Source organism: Callorhinus ursinus, unplaced genomic scaffold (genome assembly GCF_003265705.2).
Source record: "Callorhinus ursinus isolate GAN/ISIS: 27379988/994484 unplaced genomic scaffold, GSC_fseal_2.0 scaffold1, whole genome shotgun sequence".
Classification (NCBI taxonomy): Eukaryota; Metazoa; Chordata; class Mammalia; order Carnivora; family Otariidae; genus Callorhinus; species Callorhinus ursinus.
The window spans coordinates 50,451,772-50,472,747 of NW_027397063.1; the positions used below are offsets into that span (position 1 = coordinate 50,451,772).

The window sequence follows — 20,976 nt, forward strand, 5'->3', positions numbered from 1 at the left end:
TATACACTCGAAAGAATTTAAAACATACTCACACCAAAACTTGTATATAAATGTTCGAAGCAGCATTGTTTGTAACAGCCAAAGAGTGGCAACAACCAAAATGTCCATAAACTGAATAATACATAAACAAATGTGGTGAGTGCCTACAATGGAATATTATTTAGCAATAAAAAGAAAACTACAACGTGGAAGAATCTTGAAAACATTATGCTAAGTGAAATAAGCCAAATACAAAAGTGCATATGCTATTCCATTTGTATGAAATGTCCAGAATGGGTAAATTCAGAGACAAAATTAAGATTACTGGTTACCAGGGATTAAGGGAAGGAAGGAATGAGGAATGACTGCTAATGGGTACAGGGCTTCTTTCTGGAGTGATGAAAATATTCTGGAATTAGATAGTGGTGATAGTTGTACATCTCTGTGATTATATTAAAAACTACTGAATTGTACCCTTTAAGAGTGAGTTGTACAGTGTGTGAATGATATCTCTATTTTTTTTAAGATTTTATTTATTTGTCAGAGAGAGAGAGAGCACACGCACAAGCAGAGGGAATGGCAGGCAGAGGGAGACGCAGGTTCCTCACTGGGCAAGGAGGAGCCTGATGCGGGACTCGATCCCAGGACCCTGGGATCACGACCTGAGCCGAAGGCAGATGCTTAACCGACTGAGCCACCAAGGCGTCCCTATATCTCTATTTTAAAGAGCAATGGAAGAAGTGTCCAAGAAAAAAAAATAATAAATTGGACTACATGAAAAAAATGCTTGGTGGCTGTCTACAGGAAAAACTCACTTCCATTTTCTTCTGCTCACACTCGACACTTCTGATACCAGATGTGTGGGTTTTCTACACATCAAGTAATTCTGTGACACCAGGTGGGTGTCCTGCAGTCAGTTCAGTTCTACCTGGTTTTAGCATCAGATCTCATAGGTTAAGGGCTCAGTCCCACAAGACTGCCCACCCCCCCCCCCACTTAAGATGCCAATTGCAAGTCCAGGTATTAGAGTAAATCTGAAAATTCCCAGAGCCGCTAAAGGCCTTGCCCTATCGGATGAAATTGACATCTGAGGGGGCATAGCCCTGGGGATCAGAAGACTGGATCAGGTCCTGTCAATGAGGAGATGAACTATGAGAATGGTGAGGACATCATTGTGGGTAGAGGGTAAGGTCTGGATATGGACAGTTTGAAGGACATAGAAGCAGTAGAACTCAATGACCTATCGACTGAGAAGGCTAAAGGAGTAGGAATCAAGGATGACTCTCATCTAACGGTTCTCATTAGATGGAATAGCTTCCTGGTGAGGCCATTCAATAAGCAAGGAAATTCAGAAGAAATTAAAGTTAAGAGTGAAGAGAGTGATAGATTCCATTTCTGACAGGTAGAATTTGAGGTACTAGTGGAACATCCAGAACTTAGGGAAAAGGTCTGCACTAGAGGTAGGGTGTTGGCAGTTATCAGCTGCAGCATAGTAGAGTTTAGGCACAAGAAAATGTTCCCTTCGTGAACAAGTGCTTCTTATCAAATTAATAAATTACTCTTGGATTGTTTCAACATTAAAAAAGCAAAGTGGTTTAATGAAGAATGATATAAGAGAACCAAATAGTAATTATATGATATCCATGTGGTTCTGTTTCCTCTGTTTCCATTTTGAACATGTATAGATCTTTCAGGGTTTAACTGCAAGATTTTCTTGTTTCATTTCTTGCCCCTAATAAAGAAGCTTTCAAGAGAATACTAAGGTTTTAGTACAGCAGGAGGGGAAATCTCATATGAAAGATCAGGTTTTACTTTTTCTTTCTTAACATGTCTTTTTTTCTATTTTGTTCTTTCCATATAGTCTATGGTATTATACAAAATGAAGGAAAACACCAGAACCATCTAGATCCAGGGCCACAGTTCAATTTTCTGTCTTTAAAACAGCCTTGAAAGTGTTAAATCCTTGGGGTTGATCTGTGTATTCAGAAGGAGCCATGGAGCTGCTGATATAGAAAAGCATTTTGTGTCAGGGACTGATTTATGCCTTGGAGTAGGACAAAGAGAAGAATACTCAGCCCCTGTGGTATCTGTTGCTAGGGGAGCATCAGGCCATCTGCTAGGCTTTAATAAAACATGGCAATAACATTTTGGTTTGAAGCACAGAATAATTTTCCAAACCAAAATGAAAATTTGTCAGCAATTGAGGAGCTTGTAGGTTTTGTGTTTTGTTTTGTTTTGTTTTGAAGACGTTTGTATCTACCATTTATATTCAAATGAGAAGAGATATCAATATCTTTCTTTTTCTGTTCTGGGCTTATTCTCAAAACCTTGTATTGACTGCCCAATTCGAACTCCTCAGCCTGCCATTTGAAGCCTCCAGAATCTGGTTTCACTGAAGATCACGTCAGGTGGCAGCTATGATGTGTGTTTGTGGGTGTGTGTGTGTGTGCATGTATGTGCATGTGTGATTTGCCTTACCTTCTCTCTCTGCCCTGGCTCACAGGTGAATGCTGTTCGGGTGTATGTGAATAGTTCCTCAGAGAACTACCCAGTCCTCGTCATGGTTCGCCAGCAGAAAGGGGTGCTGTCCTGGCAGGTTCCTCTGCTCTTCCAAGGACTGTAAGTGGATCTTCTCCTGGACAACTTCGCTACATTTGTTTTCTTTCAATGACCTAGACCTTAATTGGTGTTTTCCCTAGTAAAAGGAGAAATCAGACATTTGGAATGTTGATATCATATGCATCCCTAGTGCAAATAATGGTCATAGCACATAGCCCAACCTGTCCAAGTCTGTTCAGTTTCCATCCTCTTTTTTTGTCTTTTAAGTATGCTGGGCATGGAGCCAAATGTGGGGCTTGAACTCACAACCCTGAAATCAAGACCTGAGCTGAGATCAAGAGTCAGATGCTCAACCAACTAAGCCACCCAAGCACCCTGACTCTTTGAATTCAGATAAGCACTCTACCTAGATATGTAGCACCTGGAAGAACTTTAAGCATTTTTAATTCTATCCAGAATATTCTGTAGCTCTTGGTTAGTAGATCATCCACTGAGGACAGGGCTAGGTTCAAGAGTCAGTGTAAATGAGTAATACCTCCATTCTCCAAAATGCCCACAGAGTGTGCATCCTTCATTCTATAGCATTTAAGTGCTACTAAGTGCTAGAAACTAGGGATACAGCAGTGGGGGGAGAGGAAAACAAAATCCCTGCCCTCATGTAGTTTATACTTTTGCAGGAGAAACTGTATAAGGTACTATTGCACTACTAAGAAAAAAACCAGAAGGCATTCAGACATAGGTACATAGTATGGCATTAACTCATTTTTAGTGGCTGAGTAATTTGAGGATTGAAATAGTAACTCTCATAGCCTTGACTTGGGCTCTGGGGCTTTTTTTTTATGTTCCATTTAGCAAAAGCTCAAAGAGTGGAAATATGAAATCAACTGATTGTTTCATCAGCACAATTTTCCCCTTCAACATTTGGTATTTTTTTTCTCATTGAATTAGGAAGGTGGTGTGACATAATATAGACACAATCAAAGTGAACTGGCCAGCACTGAAGAGTCCTCAAGTCCCTGTTATTACATCACACAAGCCTATGCCCAAGACTCAATCACTATCATAGGTCCAGTCTGAAATTTAAAACATAAGGACTTGAAAACAAATTTGGAGAGAAATGAAATAAGATTGGCTTTTTTTCCCTTGCTTGTTCACCAAGTCTCTCTTTCATTCTTGCTTGTTTTTCCTTCCATCGGCTGCTACAGATACCAGAGGAGTTACAAGTACCAGGAAGTAAGCCGCACCTTGTGTCCCTCAGAAGCAACCAATGAAACAGGACCTCTGGAGCAACTGGTAATTGTAGATGTCACCTCCATGGCTCCACTGGGCGCCCAGTACAAACTGCTGGTTACCAAGATCACGCACTTCCAGCTACAGTAAGCAGGACCTCTTGTGGCCTTTCTCAATTCATTTGTCTGCACATGCTCAGTCCAGTCTCCCTTCTGCCAAGTCAGCACTCAAGAAGGAAATTAGCCACTTGGCATATTGTCTTAGCAACTTCTGACCAGTCCTGCTCACAGGTGGGCAACAGGACTGTAATCTGTGCAATAGGGAAGCAGTAGGGACTGCTGCAGAGGGGAACAGTGCCCAGCCTCAGAGGCATGTCTATTTTCAGGGGTCTGTGTGAGGACCCTGCCTGCCTGTAGTCCAAGCAAGAGGCCCCGGTGACTGGGTACTTTTGTATTATGCGTCACTACCACTCTCCTGAAGGAAGTTTTATTTTTCTTCTGAGGAAGACCTTAACCTATTTTCTTGTCCTTACTGCTAGTCCAGGTTTCTCCTTCCAAGTTAAGAATGTATACAGGTAGAAAATAGTGTCTTATGGCTTTGTCCCTTATGCAACAACTAATGACTATTTCCTCCTTCTCCTTGCACTACCATCCTTTGAAACAAAATCAGTTGTTTTTGAACTCATCTCAAATTGTTCGTATTAGACATACATATAATAAATTCAGTTGGGGGAATGGTCTCCAAGAGATCTGTTCTTTTCCAGAGGTTACTCTTGTAAAATATTGCATAAACCTGTGTGAAAATTTAAACAGAAAGGTCATTCCTTAATAAGGCCAGACAGTTCAAGGAACTTTCTGCCCCATTCTCTTCTAAGATCAAGGCTTCTCAAGGCTTCAGACCACTTCGTCCTCTCTCAGTGTTTTAAATAAAATTTAAAAGAAACTATCATTAAATTGGTTCATTAAAATTAGAATTTGTACTCATCAAAATGTATCAGTAAGAGAACAAAAGGACAAGCCATAGACTAAAAGACAGCACATATAACTATAAAGGGTTCATAGCAGACTATATAAAGAACTCCTACAAATCAATAAGAAAAAACAGGTAAGCTCTTGGCTGCTGTCCCCATTATCACCCACCCTTCTGTGGCTCTGGTTTCTTATAGGCAAGAATCTCGGCACCAAGGGGTCTAGGTACTGCTGAGGGTAGAGACTAGCCCCCACATGTGCACAAGTTTGTGTACCCAAGTCTGTGTGCCCATAGGTCCAGACGCAGCTTCACTGGAACAAATAAGCTTTCTGAGGAAAAAATGAGGCAGTCTCAGGAGTAAAAACTGAGAAAATAATTTTGACCTAGACCTCTCACTAGAGCTTTGGAACAGAGAGTGAAGAGTCTCAGAAGGGGAGTCAATGTTTATATTTACCCAATGGAATAAAAATATATATATTTTTTTATTATAGTTGAGTATAGAGTAGTTGGTATGGGGACATTATGGCCTATAAGCCTAAAATGTTTACTATTTGGCCCTTTGAGATATAAAAAGCAGATGAACATGATCAACAAGCTTGAACTAACTAATGTACTTAGGAAACTGTATCTCAAAATGATAGAATGCTTAACCTTTTCAAATGCACATGCAACATTTACCAAGGTTGCCAAGTTCTAATGCATATCTTGATAAATTTAAAAGAACTGAAATCCTGTATATGGAATTGAGACAGAAATCAACTATAAAATGGTGTCTATAAAACCCCCAAATGTTTAGAAATTAAGTAGTCTACTTCTAAATAACTTATGAGTCAAAAAAATAATAATTACCATGAAAATTAGAAAGTATTCTGAATGAATGATAATGAAAATATGACATATCCAAACTTCTGGGATGCAACTAAGCACTGCTTAGAGGAAAATGCATAGTTTCAGATATATATGTTAGAAAAGAAGACTGGCTGAAAATCAGTGTGTTAAGTGTCCATTTCAAGAAGTTAGGAGGTGCCTGGGTGGCTCAGTCATTAAGCGTCTGCCTTCGGCTCAGGTCATGATCCGAGGGTCCTGGGATCGAGTCCCATATTGGGCTCCCTGCTCGGCAGGAAGCCTGCTTCCCCCTCTTCCACTCCCCCTGCTTGTGTTCCTGCTCTCGTGCTCTCTCTCTTTCTCTGTCAAATAAATAAATAAAATCTTTAAAAAAAAAAAAAAGAAGTTAGGAAGTAAAACTCAAAGAAAGTGAAAGGAAGTAATGAAATAGCATAAAACAATGAAATAGAGAACAAATCAACAATGGACAAAATCAACCAAACCACAAATCAATTATTTGAAATGACTAGAAGTATTTTTATACCTGTTTTTTAAAAACATAAATAAGGCAAGCCCATTGGAAAAAAAATAGGCAAGAGATTTGAACAGACACTTTACCAAAGAAGGTATCCAAAATGATCCCCCAAACACAATCTTACTGGCTATCAGAAACACAAATTAAAACTATAATGAGATTTCACTACACCTACCAGTTTCTATAATTTGAAAAGACTGACAATGTGATTTCACTCCTACTTATTATAAATCCAAGTCCTAAATATATAATTGTCCTATTCATCCAATGGAATACTACACAACAATAAAAAGGTACAAACTATTGCTGTACCTGGCAACATGGATAAATCTCACAAACACAATGTTAAGCAAAGGAAGCCAGACAAAAGAAATACATAACTGTTTGATTCCATTTATACAAAGTTTAAAAATAGGCAAAACTATTCTGTAATGTTACGAGTCCGCATAGTGATAACTTTGGAGAGGAAAGAGGAAGTATATGGTTGTTTACCTGGTGAATTCATTCAGATATATACTTATGACTTGTGTTTTTTTCTATATGTTTGTTACACTTCAATAGAAAGCTTAATTTTTAAAAAATCAGAATATTTTTATTATATTTAAATTTTATTAAATTTAAATATTCAAATATATTTAAATCTTTATTATATTTAAAAATATATATTACTTTTTGCAGCTTATTTTTCTGATCAGAATGTCTTGTTCTATTATAAAGCTCACCTTAAATTTTCTAAAGCAGTTTATAAAGAAGTCTGTAGCCAGTGGAGTTGCTAGTAGGAATCAAATATTTATCTTGGTCTTCTCTGCAGCTCTTGGCAATGTATACCCATACAGATGGATGGACAGATGGATGAATGAATAGCTAGAAAGATGGAGAAGTAGTCAACAGCATTTTTTCCAAGTCCCTTCACTAATTTTGGTGTAGAAAAAAGTGACATGATAATTTCAAGAGCAAAAAACCCCTCACTCCCACCTCTGGGGGAAAAAAAAGGCAGAAAAAGTTTTCTACCCTGATCAATTAAGTGAGAGTTTCTAGGAGGGAGGTTTGAGCCTTAGAATATATATATTTTTTAAGTTTCCCAGGTGATTCTAATGTGTAGCCAGAGTTGAGAACCACTACCTCTAAGCAATTTCTAAATATGGTGCTTACATTTAATTATTTTAATGCTTAAATCTATTTATGATATTAAACAATATGAGAATTCATGGTGATACATTTGAAGGAGGTGGCAGCACATTACTTGAACAGAGTGCAGTTTTAACTGTGGAGAAGCCTCACATTTACTGATTGGTCTCTGTGTCTTTGACCTGTCACTGTCACCTGGTGGCAGTGTACTTGAATTCTAGAGCTGGTTTTCCTGGGAGGCTAATTAGACCCTTTGGAGAACTGAATTCTGTGAAACTGAAATCATAAGGTCACAACTCGGTGCAAGTGTTAATGAATGATATGCATGCTAGTAGAACTGCAAATCTATTCGCTCACATTGTTTTCTGTTTCCACCTCTTATAATGTGACTTGACCTCCGCAACCAGACATTCAGAGCATTTCAAAATGCACAGTTACTAGGGCTTTGATGAGAATAAGGTAAGTCTGAGAAGAGATGGTAACTGAAATATATATGCATCTCTTCCTCCTTGGCTCTGGATTGTCCCACACCAACCTTGCTGGTGACCCAGAAATCCAGAAGAGGATGGTAATGGGCAAGAGCTGGGGATTGTGGTGAGATCTGAAGTCTAGGTATTGAGAGAAACACTGAAAAATCAACTCGAAAGTCCTAACATGGCAGTTTCTGTTGTATATTTTTGAGTGGCAGACTAGAAGCTATGTGAAACATGTTTCAGGATTTTTTTTTCCCCTAGAATCATGAATTTTAAGAATGAAAGGAACTTTGGAAGTTGAATCCACTCACCTCATTTTTACAGATGAGCAAAGGAGATGCCCAGAGAGGTTAAGTGACTTATCTAAACCCACATCTAGGAAAGAGTAAAATCAGGACTAGATTCTACTTCTAACTCCCAGTTCTGAGCTCTTCCCACAATAATATGCTATTTCCACTTTGTGTTTAAAACTGTCCTCCGAATCTTTATGTTGCCCTAAATATGTTTCTCAATTCCATGAAACATTTATTTATTTCAATCAAGTCTTAAAAACAAAATTCTGCCTTAAAGCGTTCCTCCCTGCCATCTTACTATCCCTCACCCACCTCCACACACACACACATGCACCTCTGCCACCACTCATTTTCCCAAATTCCAGTGACCTAGCATTCTGTGAGGCAGAGCGTGAAGTTGCAGACAGGGAAGAGCCCGAGGATGTAGGGGCAGGCAGGCACCGGATCATGGGGTGGGAGGAGCTTGGACGGGTTGTGAAGAAAGGTAGTTGTCTAGGTGGTAATAGTTGTGTGGAGGACTTGAAGGGGACAGGACTGGAGGCAGAGAAATTAGAAGGCTTGCTGCAGTGGTCAAGGTAATAATGAGATGAACTGAAGAATTTAGAGATGAAATTGGCAAAACTTGATTGGACATGAAGAGTGAGGGAAATGGGAGAGTCAAAGATGGCCTCTTCCCTTGTAAATGGTGGTGCCACTGAGGAAATGAGAAGGTTGAGGAAGGAAGGAAGAGATGGTGAGTTCACTTTGGGACATGTTGAACTTGAAGTGCAGATGTTGGGTAGAATGTTGGATATACAGCAGCCTGGTGCTCAAAAGAAAGTTCTGGATTACAGATAGCAGCCTGAGTAGAAGTGCTTCAGGGAGGCTGGTCCACACAGTGCCAGAGGTGGAATAACAGGAGACAGCACAGAGAAACATGTAGTAGTGCCTAATCCTTGATCTTTGAGATCCTGTATGCTGCGCTAGAGAGTTGTTGGGTTTTTTTTAAGATTTTATTTATTTATTTTAGAGAGAGAGCATGCACGCAAGCAGGGGGAAGAGCACAGGGAGAGGGAGAAAAAAAAACCCCAAGCAGACTCCCTGCTGAGCATGGAGCCACACACAGTGCTCAATCTCATGACCCCAGGATCATGACCTGAGCCAAAATTAAGAGTCAGATGTTTGACTGAGCCACCCAGGTGCCTAAACTCCACCTTTCAGGTTATGGGAGCTACTAAAGCTTTTAAGCAACACAATAAAATAAACAAATCTTATTTTTAAAGATGAATCTAGTAGTCACACGGAAGATGAATTGGAGAGAGGAGAGGGTAGAGACAAATAAGAAAATAAAAAGTTACTTGAATAGAGAAAAATAAACAATGATTAGGAACTGAACATACTATAGCAGCAACAAAGTTGTAAGGGAGAAAAAGAGTCAAGTAATATACATAGGGATAATCCACAAATTAAAAAAAAATACATGCGGCAGAATAAAAAATACAGTCCTACGTGAGTACTTGCAGGCTTCAACCCTCCTCCAGCCTTCTAAGTAGGGATTTGAGTCTGTTTTGAGAGGCTTTTGAGTGAAATCACACAGCTACGATGCTGTGAAAAGTAGATTTTTTTGAGGAAATGGGTAAGTGAGGAGGCTTTTAGACCCTTTTACCATGTCTCATACTGTGTGATCACCCTTCGGTATTTGGGGGTAGACTACAATAATGATTTCCATTACTTTTCCAATTTTTTTCTTATTGAATGCTATATTGGGCAAAGATCGTACTTCAGGTGAGTCAGGTACATCCGGGTTACTTATACATTAATAGAGTCAGGAAGACGTGGTGATCAATTAAATGTGGAAGCTGATAAAAAGGGAGTCCCCGATGACTCCAACAATGATGTCAGAAGTCTGGTGAGGCTTACTAGCAAAGAGCCATAGTGGGTCGGGATCAGGAAAATGACAGCACATTCCGTTTTGATCCTGTGGAGTTTGAAGTGTTTGAGGGGCAGCCAAGCACAGAAGTCCAGCAGACGATCACTCTTCCCTGACGGGAGCTAAAGGGATAGCCCCAGGCTAGACAGGGAGACTTAAGATTCATTGATATTTTTTTGTGAGTTTTGCGGCCATTGAACATATATGTGATTTTTAACTGAATATATATATATATAAGGTACGTGGCTAAGGAAAATGAGATCAAGAATAGCGGGTAACATTCTTATGTAAGGGATGGTCTGAGAAACAGGAGTTATCAAAAGAAGCTGAGCAGGGGCGCCTGAGTGGCTCAGTCGTTAAGCGTCTGCCTTCGGCTCAGGTCATGGTCCCAGGATTCTGGGATCGAGCCCCTCATCAGGCTCCCTGCTCGGCGGGAAGCCTGCTTCTCTCTCTCCCACTCCCCCTGCTTGTGTTCCCTCTCTTGCTGTGTCTCTCTCTGTCAAATAAATAAAATCTTTAAAACAAAACAAAAGAAGCTGAGCAGACATAGCAGAGGTGCGGGAGGGTGCAGAAGAAAACTCAGGAAAGCAGGTGTCACAGAGCGCAAGGGAGGAAAGAGTTTCCAGAGGGACTGGTCATCAGATCCAATGCCACAGAGAGGTAAAGTTAAGGCTGAAGTCACTGGATTTAGCAAATAGGAGGTGACTATTACCTGCAGCAAAGGCAACTTCAGGGTGATGGTGGGGAAAGAATCCTGACAGCCGTGGGGAGAGGAAAAGATGAATGAGGGATGAAAGCAGAATACGATTTTGAGAAGCTGGTTGGTGAAGGAGAGGGAGGATAGAGAATGACATCAAGGGAGCAAGATACAGAAAAGGGAGGCATTTTGTTGGGTGGGGGTTTTTTTATTTATTTTGAAAGTGGTTGCTATTAGTATATATTTATAAGCCAAGGGTGTATAAAATTCATAGGACGTTGAATTTTATAGAAGCAGAGTCCCAGAGAAGGAAAGAAAGGATGCATGCAGAGTTTATACTCAGACCGGAGCGATGAAGTGGAAGGTCACACGTGATCAGAGGTTGCTGGAAGGGTTGTGGTGAGCGAAGGGAGTTCGTAACAGATGGCCGTAAGGAGATAACAGGGAATGATATTCTGAAGTCGATAGTCCAAGTGAATAATAGGGCATCGTTTCCTTCAGCCAACAAAGTGGGGGTTTTGCACACACACTGGGCTCTGTGCCAGGGGCTGGCTATCACAGGATGAAGAAGATGCCGGGAATCTCACAGTCTTCTCTGGTACTCACCCCCAAAACGACTTAGCTTTTATCCCTGCCTCTCTTCCCACCCACCCTCTCTTTCCATCCCCCTTTCCTTGTTCTTCCATTTTATTACTCTCCTGGATGGATGTCTCCTCTCACTGTTCTTCTCCTGTCTCCTTTATCTGCACACTGAGCTCTCTGGACGCCATCTGGTCCTTTTCTCTTCCCCTCTCCCTCCAAACTAAGCAAAACAAGGGAACAAAGTCAGCTTTGAGTTTTTCTTATTTATCGAATAAACATTTGTTTCCTGTGCTCAATTTGTTTAAACAGTTGGTTGAAGATTTTATGCTTTTTTTCTTCTAAAGTTGTGCAGGAGTCTCAATTAGCTTTGTTCTACTGGTTAAGGACTCATAAATAAACCTTCCCCAACCTGTGGCAGGGCCCCCTGGGGAAGGAAGCGACATGTTTCATCTACAACAGACACAATGTTTATTTTGCATACACTGTTGATTCTGTAGAGAGGACTTAAATGCTATAGTCTTAAAGAAAATAATGGTTTTGAGGTTTGTATGTATTATACCAGTAAGGAAAACATGAAGAACAAGGGGAAAAAATCATATTGATGCCCATACATTCAGTGTTACAACTGGAATTCAAATGATAAGGGAGTATACAAGAGAAATTTCTGGCCAAAGAAAACGTTGCATCTGAAATCTCCTGCTGTCTGTTGCTAGCCAAGAAAATCCGTGTCTTTTTCTTTCCCCTGACCTGGCAACTGAACCAAACTCAGGCCCCGTGTTGCCCTGGTAACAGCAGATGACACCACACTGCTGAGAGGGAGCCCCCCAGCCACACGCAGCACAGGGGTCCCGACTCTGGTCTTGGAATCTCAGGAGTTAACACACGACTGGGTTTGACACTGACTTTGGCTTCTTTAGCTGACTTTGGGCCACAAGTCTTGAAATGCGCTTCAACAGAAGCAGTCCTTGACACTGATCATTTCTGTTGGGAGTAGCTACATAAAAAATTGCACCCATTGCTAAATTCTGTGCCCAGTCTGCCAACAGCCTAAAATTGTTGGTCATTTAATTTAGAAATAGCACTCAAGTTTTATGACTTCTAAACAACGCCTCCAATTATAAACTTCTTGTTAAATGTTTTGACGTGTCCTTTATAAAGGAATCTTCAGTAAAGTTTTTTAAACTGTTCTAACTTTTATCAAAGGAAAATTAGTGGAGAGGAAGACTCTTTAGGGAGCACCAAGGGATGAAGTTGGGAAGGGGCCCCAGGACAAGTTCAGGTTCAGGTTCCCTGAAATGCAGGCCAGACTGGCGGGGTGGGGACAGACTTGTCCCCAGGTGCCAGCACTGAGAATGCAGTGGGCTTGTGTGAGTGATCTTCACGGCTAAAGATGAGGCAGGAGCCAGAAAGCGCAAAAGGCCAAAAACAGCCCTTACAAAACTGTAGAGAAGACCAATTTGTCTTTGTGTTTTCCAGCTTCTTAACCCGGTTCACGTGTGTTCATGCCAGCCAGCATTCTGTACTACAAGGGTGTGCTTCCCACAAGCTCCTCACACTTGCCTTTCCTCAGGGCAGGATTCAGGCTGTCTTTCACAGAAGAACAAAAATATCTAATAAAATAGTTCACAATAAGGTGAACCCAGGTGGCTCAGTCAGTTAGGCGGCTGCCTTTGGCTCAGGTCGCGATCCCAGGGTCCTGGGACCGAGCCCCGCATCGGGCTCCCGGCCCTCCGCCGGGAGCCTGCTTCTCCCTCTCCCTCTGCCTGCCTCTCTGCCTACTTGTGCTCTCTCTCTGTCTCTGTCAAATAAATAAATAAAATATTTTAAAAAAATAGTTCACAGTAAATTACCAACTGGATAGAAAACAGCTTCATTGTATTCTTTTGGTGGTATTTGCATTTTAGAGGACGGCCTTAGAAGGCAGTGCGTAAACTGAAGAGGACACGGTCTTGGACAGGAATTTTAGCTGGTGTGGCAGGCAAATGGAGAAGTGCTTGGAGGCAGGAAGGGTATGCTTCTAGCCCCAGAGCCCCTCCCATGGTGATGATGTATTCACCACGTTTAAAATAATGATCTTTTGGCATGGATGCATCCAAATTATTTTGTAGTGTGACCTACATTATCTAAAAAGGACCTCAAGCCTTTTCCTCTCTTTTTCAGCCCGCTTCTGACACCCAAACCCTGTGCTTGGTTGTAAAACCTTAAGAGAATCCAAAGGGCAAAAGTGTCTGCAAAAGCAAACAAGTAATTACTTTTATAGGTATGACATCATGGTTATATAAAGACATAAAATCGATCCTCTTCCCAATTTTGTCATTCTTGAGAGCTGAAACCAAATCTTCATGCTGTTTACTTTGTCAGTTTGATGGGACTAGAACTCATTTCACAAAGGATAAGGCTTTCCTTACATCAACTTTCAGATGGTTTTCTTTTACAGAAATCATTTTTGCTTGCTAACTTAGCTTCTCTCTCACTTTTCCCCCTTTTCCCTCTCCCACATACATTTCTCAGGACAAATGTTGCCTTTCACTTCACTGCCAGCCCCTCTCAACCTCAGGTAAGTGAAGGGTTTCAAGGTTATCATGATTCTACCTGTTGACAATACCCTCCAAAAAGCCATGGTAATAGGCAGAGTCAGCATGCGGTGTTGCCCTTGACTTTTTACAACTTGTGATATATTTACATTTTTGGCGTGTTGTTCATATTACTGGGATTTTAGACACAACGTTTAATCTTTTCACCTTAGTTGGTATGAAATAGGAGGCATGACATCTGTTGGCAGATGTTCCTTGGCTCAACTTTTAGCAAATTGTGTGCCTGTTATGCACCAAAGACAGTATTAGACTGTCCTAGGTGCTGGGGATACAAGGTGAAGAAGAAAGAGATGCAACTTCTGCCCTCATGGACCTTGTAATCAAAATGGGTGCTGGGGGGCCAGGGAGTAGAAGGCAAAACACAATACAGGTACACAAATAGTTAATTGACCTAGAAATGCAATAAAAACAAGACAGACTTTAATTTCTACAGTGTTATGGGTAGAATAAATTAGTTATTCCTGTCATAAAGAGAGACCAGGAATGCTGACATGAGAAGAATTAGATATTTGTGCTGTGTTCTCCATTAAACCATAATCATAAACAGAATAAATTCTTGAAAACTTTGATTTAAGCCACTTTTCTGTTGACACCTCTAGCTACCTTCCTTTTTCTTTCTTGGCTTCTGAAAGAGGAAAGTCTATGCAATAGCAAGTTTATAACAGATTTATTTAATGTCCTGATATTTTTTTGTAAATCTTCTGCAGGCTGTTATACAGCTTAGGTCATACCTGGCTGCTTAATTTTTTGTTTTGGATATGCTAAAACTGGGCTTAACATATATATGGATACTGGTGTAATTCAATTACAGACATTTATATGCTGGTAAATATTTAACAACCAGTTCCCAGCGAGAAACTCCTGATTTGTAGCATTTGCCCATTTCTGTGGTGAAAATACTTGTATTCTGGCTAATCTCAAGCTGCCAACATGACGTCCTTGAATACAGAGTTGGGAAGAGATGTGTGCAGTCAGCTCTCCAAACCTGTATGAACCAACTCCCACACATCTTTTAAGAGCTAAATTTCCCATCAGTGAGAGCCTCCACAGTGCATATATACTGCCACCCAGTGACAAAACCAACTCCTATAGTACCTAGGAATATATATGATACTCATTATTGCTAACGGTGATCACAGTAATGCTTTTGAGTTACTAAGTTCGGCTTTCCTAAGAACCAAAAATCCCTTTTGAGAATTCCAGAGCATTTACCTTTGGAAGAGCCCTGTATTATATGTATTTGAATCAAGCTCCAAAATGAAAGGTCCAAATGAAGTGGGTTCTTGGGAGTGTTGCCATCTGTTACAAGGCATGAACAGACTTCCAAACTACAGCGTTAATGACACTCCTTAATCTTGAGGTTATTTTTTCCCCCATCGGAAGGCTGTGGATTATTGGACAACATTATATTTTTATTGCTCTGGTTCTCAGTATAAGGTTAGTAAAGAGGACGCTGGAATACAGAATTAAGTTTTAACATGTTTTGCCTCTGCTTTCAACTGATAGATTTATTAGAGTCCTAGGATATTGGGCTTGTTTTGGCTGGTGTCCTCAAAATCTTAATGTCGAGCTTCTCAAGCAGTTACCACATTTATAATTATTGGACAGAAGTCTCCTTTCTTCATTTATTGGCAACATGTTTAAAAATCAGGGTTAACAAACAGTGGATTCATAATCTAATCTAGGTAAATTGGTATAACTTCTTTCTATTATAAATACTTCCTGATTCTGATGATACCTGAGAAATCATTTTGAAGATATCTCAGCCTGCTCCAAATTGTGAACATATTTCAAGGCGCTAGAAGTAGTGCTTGATCTTTGAATGGAAATATTGTCTGGCTATATGCCAGCCAGGAAACAGATTCTTTAACAAGAAGTCTAGGGGCAGGGTAGGTCTGGTGGTAATTCTTGCCTAAAGGAAGGTTGTTAAGAATCTTGAAGAACAGGCTTATCTGCTTTTCAGTGTGGAGCTTCCTATTTCAAAATGATCACATAGAAGTAAATGTTGTCTCATGTTACATCTTGAATATCCCTAGTTCAAAGGGTTGGGGGGATCTTCTTAAGCAGAAACTGGAATGAAGTACACGAAAGTTTAGTTGAGAAAGAAATGCTAACAAATGAAATGACAACATTGCCTAAAATGGCTACCGTGTTTTGTTCACTGCTGTATGCCTAACATCTGGCTCAGAGCCCAGAGCCCTGCACACAGCAGTTGCTCAATATATGTGAGATGAATGGCTGACTGAATTAATGGAGATTGTAAAACCAGTTTGAGTTCATAACTGTAAACATTCTTTAATATTAACAAATCATTTCTTTCTTTTTCTTATTCTCAGTATTTTCTATACAAATTTCCTGATGATGTGGACTCAGTTATTATTAAAGTCAGGTCTGAAATGGCTTATCCATGTTCTGTTGTCTCAGTCCAGAATATCATGGTGAGTCTTAACAACTTGTCAACCTTTCAATATGGAGCATAATATTGTCCCAGGATAAATGAAAGAGGAGGGTGGGGACCATGTCATCCTCTTACCCTGCATCGCCTGCAAAACTGCTAAATAAAACAGTATCTTGTGCACACAAGTGGATCATCTGTTTGGAGACACTGATTTGGGGAGATGGAGACTAGTGGACTCCTCACCAAAATAAGTGAAGGAAAGAAGGAAGGGAGGGAGGATCATAACAAAGAATATGGAAGACCAAATCGTGGACTGCACAAGAAACATGGAAACCTACTGTTTATTCTAGGTTTTACAATTTTTATTGTAACCATAGGCCATTTCTGTCTCATAATGTGTTAATAAAAAATGGGAAAGGTGTTGTACACTTTAAGACAATGTTTTCAGTTCTCTTTGATATAAAGTGAACTTTAGAGAACTTTAGAAGACAAGGCACGAAGTTTTAGGAGCACTGTTGCGGGACTTTTCTTGGAGAAAATGTTTCCTGGTTTTTGGTTTAGTAAGGAACCCCTTGCTCTGTGATCCAGGAGGAATGTGTGGTGTGTATAGTATGGCTTTAGTGATGCTTTCTTTTTTTTATCCTTCATGCACATCACAGTGCCCAGTGCATGATCTCGACCACAATGTGGAATTTAATGGTGTCTATCAGTCCATGACCAAGAAAGCTGCCATCACACTGCAGGTGAGACATCACTTCTGTGGTCAGTATTGTCAATGACAATACACAGTTTATTCACAATACACAGTCAGGTCACCTGTTGGACCAGCATCCAGAAGGTATCATCATTCACTGTGTGCCTTGGATATCTTTCCTTTATGATTGGTTTTAAAATCAAGATTGTGGGGCACCTGGGTGGCTCAGTCAGTTAAGCATCTGCCTTCAGCTCAGGTCATGATCTTGGAGTCCTGGGATCAAGTCCCGCATCGGACTCCCTGCACAGTGGGGAGTCTGCTCCTACTCCCTCTTCCTCTATTCCTCCCCATCCCCCAGTCGTGCTCTCTCTCTCTCTCACTCTTGCTCTCAAATAAATAAAATTTAAAATAATAAGAGTAAAAATAAGTAAAATAAAATAAAACAAAGATCACTACTCCTGAAATCAAAGCCCAGGCCATGGTGGACAATGCTACTCTGCCATTCCCCTTGGGAAGTCTTAGGAACCCATGATGCAGTGGAACATATATCTGACAGATTGCTTAGAGAGGTAAGGTGAGATGCCAATCTCCTCATTGGGGGATGCCAATTTAGCGTGAAGTTTGATCTATTCAAAGGAATCGAACATATTCTAATACTCTGTATACCTATAACAGTAACCAAAAAAGGACTTCCATTCTGGACAGAATGGATAGGTTCAAAGGAATATAGACCACATGTGTATAGCGGTTTGCCCTTTTGTCATTTGTAATTAAATTATTATTTCAATGACAGTTTTATAGCAAAAATGAACATATATCATGTCAGTAGATTTTCAAAGAGATTCTGTCTCTGTCTTTAGGGTGGGTTTACTTAAGTTACTTACAACTTGGTCTGTTGTCGAGGGTAAGGTGATACTGTTTACTAAATAACAAGGAATGAAGAGAGGTTAATTATAATTTAGCTATCAAATGTAAAAAGCCCTATTAGGCTTTAATTTCCTAGTGCCTCAATTTTGATATGCCAAATATCTGTTCTTGTTCACTCATGAATAAGGAGACTGGGATACAGAGAAGTATACTTAGAGAAAGTTAAAGCCAGGACTATAACTCAGATTGCCTCACTTAAATCTTTGCATCCCTAACCTAAATTATTTAATTGTGGCTGTGTGACTTTTAGGAAAGTCATTTATCATTAGATTATTTTTATTTTTTATTTTTTAAAGATTTTATTTATTTATTTGAGAGAGAGAGAGAGAGCACACATGGCGGGGAGGGAGCAGGGAAGGGCAGAGGGAGAGGGAGAAGCAGAATCCCCCCACCACCGCTGAGCAGGGAGCCAGACTCAGGCTTGAGCCCAAGACCCTGAGATCATGACCTGAGCTGAAAGCAGACGCTTAACCAACTGAACCACCCAGGCACCCCTGTCATTAGATTTTTAAATAATTAAAGCTTAATATAGTGAACCTAAAACACTCTAAAGTATGCTAATTTTAAAAACATAATATACAAGTATTAATTATTAAACATAGGCTGTTAACATATTTTTTACATGGGACCTATTACAGTTCTAAGCACCTAAGTGGACACAAGATAGATTGAAATTAGAATAGTGTATCTACTTGAATTTTTTGTATGTAACAATTATTTTATTGTGGATAAAATCTGGAGTAAATCATGGGTATCTGAAGGTTGTTTCTAAGAAATTAGGGGGCAGGGGTGAACTTCATTTTTCTTCTCTTTCCTCTCAGTTCACACCACCATGGATTTTCTCCCCTTTTGCTATCCTTTCTTGCTATCACAAGTTGTTCTATCTTATGCAGAAGAAGGATTTTCCAAGCGAGCAGTTCTTCGTGGTATTTGTGATAAGGCCTGAAGATTATACCTGCGGAGGATCTTTCTTTATCCAGGGTAAGAGATAGGAATGCTTGCTACTTAGAAAAACCTAATGAAATGGAATAGGAGGGAAGGCAAAAGCTCACAGTGGCCTCACTGAGGGTCATCAGCAGTGACTTGCAAGGCAGTCTGAGAGATATTTGAAAAAAATATATAAGGAAGAAAATGATCAGTCTAAAGCTATTGTTGATACTACAGAATGTCACTTAGTGCCCTACATCTTTTCGAAGACTTCTGCTCCCTCAGACCATGTGAGGTTTATTCACTCAGTTGGCCTTTTACTCAACAAATAATTGCTATTATTATAATAGTGATTTTATGCAGCATATCAAGGTCCACTTTCTAAGATCAGTGTGGTAGCCAGCAGTAATGAGCCACTGTATATAGCCACTGTATATATCAGTAGTCATCATTTCCACAAGGACGTACGAGAAAAATTCAGAGTTCTCAATTTCAGTTGCCAAAATTTTATACCTGGCAAGATGGTAAGAAAGCAAAGTGGACAATTTGTCCCCATGACAGGGATTGTGTGAGCTCTTAGGCATAGTAAAAATGGTTATGGGTAACTATGTAGGAACTACTGTGGGAATGGAATAGGCTGTTGATTGAAAACACAGACCCCTCCCCCCAGCAGCTGATGAGCCACATGTGATTAACACAGAGGGTGTTTACTATTGAGTATACATCGTTCTCTTGCCATTTGGGTGAAATTTCTGCTTATGTATTCTTTAATCTATTAATTATATAGTCTAGAGTTTTGCTGGTGTCCATTGTCCTTTGGTAAACTACAAGTCCTTTTATGACTATATAACAAAAAACAAATTTTCACTGGCTGGAATAGTGCAAACCAAAAGATGAGACAGCATTTATTTTAGTAGCTGTTTTCTTCAGATGTCTGTGGCATATTGAGCCACATGGATAGCAGAGGATGAGTCGAGCCTTCTTCACTCCAGAAGGGGGGCTGCAGTCTCACTGCTTCAATACTATCAAAATGCACCCAAGCAAAGGCCAAATTGAAAGCTTAGCCCAAAGGGGTATTAGATGGTTTGTAGCTTTGGGGGTTAGATTTTCCTCTAGTTCTTGCTACAAGAAAATTCAACAACCAGAGCTAATTGTGGACAGTTTTTGAACAACTGTTCAGATGAGAGGCCAAGAACCAAATATCTGATCTATTGTGCCTGTTCTTTTTTACCAGAAAAGGAGAACCAAACCTGGAATCTACATCGAACAAAGAACCTTAAAGTGACCATTGTTCCTTCCACTAAAGGTCGGTATTGCCTCTAAGATTCAAAGGAGAAAAATTTCTATGTGAGGAAGTCAATCATATGCATCAAAGCTAATGCCATCCCTCCAGAGAAACATCATAAAAAAACTGGTATTTACCATAGAGATAGAAGAGAGAATCAAAGCATTTTGTTAAATCTCTTCCAGAAAGAGAGGGAATTCAATTGTGAAGTTGTATACGGGAAGTCCCTTCCTACCTTCCACTGGGAACTCATGAGTGTGAAAGGTGGCCATTTGTGGATAATGTCTGAGTGACCTCCTGCAGCTTTGCTGCTTTGAATGGAAATATATTAGGACTTCAGAATGGGTATGATGGAGATGGGCCCTTGAAGCTGTCCTGTCCCAAACATGGTCCTCTTTTCTCCTGAGGACACCCTGACCAAAGTTGTTTCTCTTCCCTCAGGATCTGTTGATATGAAACCCATTCTTATCAGTCTCGTCATCTTCCTCTTCTTCTACTTTGGATTCGTACTTCTTATTCTTGTTCATTGTATCAGGTAAGTCAAGAGTATCAAGAAATGTTAACCCCCTTTGCCTTCTCTGCATAAGAATTAGAGCATTAGGCTTTAGAGCCATATTGACCAGATTCAACTCTACCTCAACCCCAACTGTGTGACCTTGGGCTAGTTACTTAATCTGTGCTTCAGTTTCCTACTCACCATAATGAGAGCATAATTTCCCTCCTAGGGGCGCCTGGGTGGCTCAGTCGGTTAAGCCACTGCCTTTGGCTCAGGTCGTGATCCCAGGGTCCTGGGATCAAGCCCCACATTGGGCTCCCTGCTCAGCAAGGAGCCTGCTTCCCCCTCTCCCTCTGCCTGCGGCTCCTCCTGCTTGTACTCTCTCTCTCTCTCTATGTCAAATAAATAAATAAAATCTTTAAAAAATAATAATAATAACAATTTCCCTCCTAGAATTGTGTAACTGCAGTATTTAC

The 20,976-nt window shown here is 40.2% G+C and overlaps 2 protein-coding genes across 13 annotated transcripts in view; one reads left to right on the plus strand and one right to left on the minus strand.

Annotated features, from left to right (window-relative positions):
* The window catches only part of SPICE1 (spindle and centriole associated protein 1), a 94,353-nt gene extending 91,807 nt beyond the window's left edge, over positions 1-2,546 (minus strand). The window contains exon 1 of the mRNA XM_025874425.2: positions 2,458-2,546. The gene's annotated coding sequence lies outside the window, so the exon portion shown is untranslated. The remainder of the gene's footprint in view (positions 1-2,457) is intronic.
* SIDT1 (SID1 transmembrane family member 1) overlaps positions 1-20,976 on the plus strand; it is a 90,427-nt gene that overhangs the window by 24,515 nt on the left and 44,936 nt on the right. For 9 of the 12 annotated variants that reach the window (XM_073893495.1, XM_073893508.1, XM_073893497.1 and 6 more), the window contains 8 exons: positions 2,483-2,598; positions 3,744-3,914; positions 13,691-13,736; positions 16,110-16,211; positions 16,831-16,914; positions 18,614-18,773; positions 19,954-20,025; positions 20,446-20,539. In XM_073893495.1, the coding sequence (XP_073749596.1) occupies positions 2,483-2,598; positions 3,744-3,914; positions 13,691-13,736; positions 16,110-16,211; positions 16,831-16,914; positions 18,614-18,773; positions 19,954-20,025; positions 20,446-20,539 (845 nt within the window). Of the gene's footprint in view, positions 1-2,482; positions 2,599-3,743; positions 3,915-13,690; positions 13,737-16,109; positions 16,212-16,830; positions 16,915-18,613; positions 18,774-19,953; positions 20,026-20,445; positions 20,540-20,976 lie in introns of those variants that run through there. The other 3 variants (XM_025874439.2, XM_025874464.2, XM_073893510.1) reach the window with 2 other exon arrangements.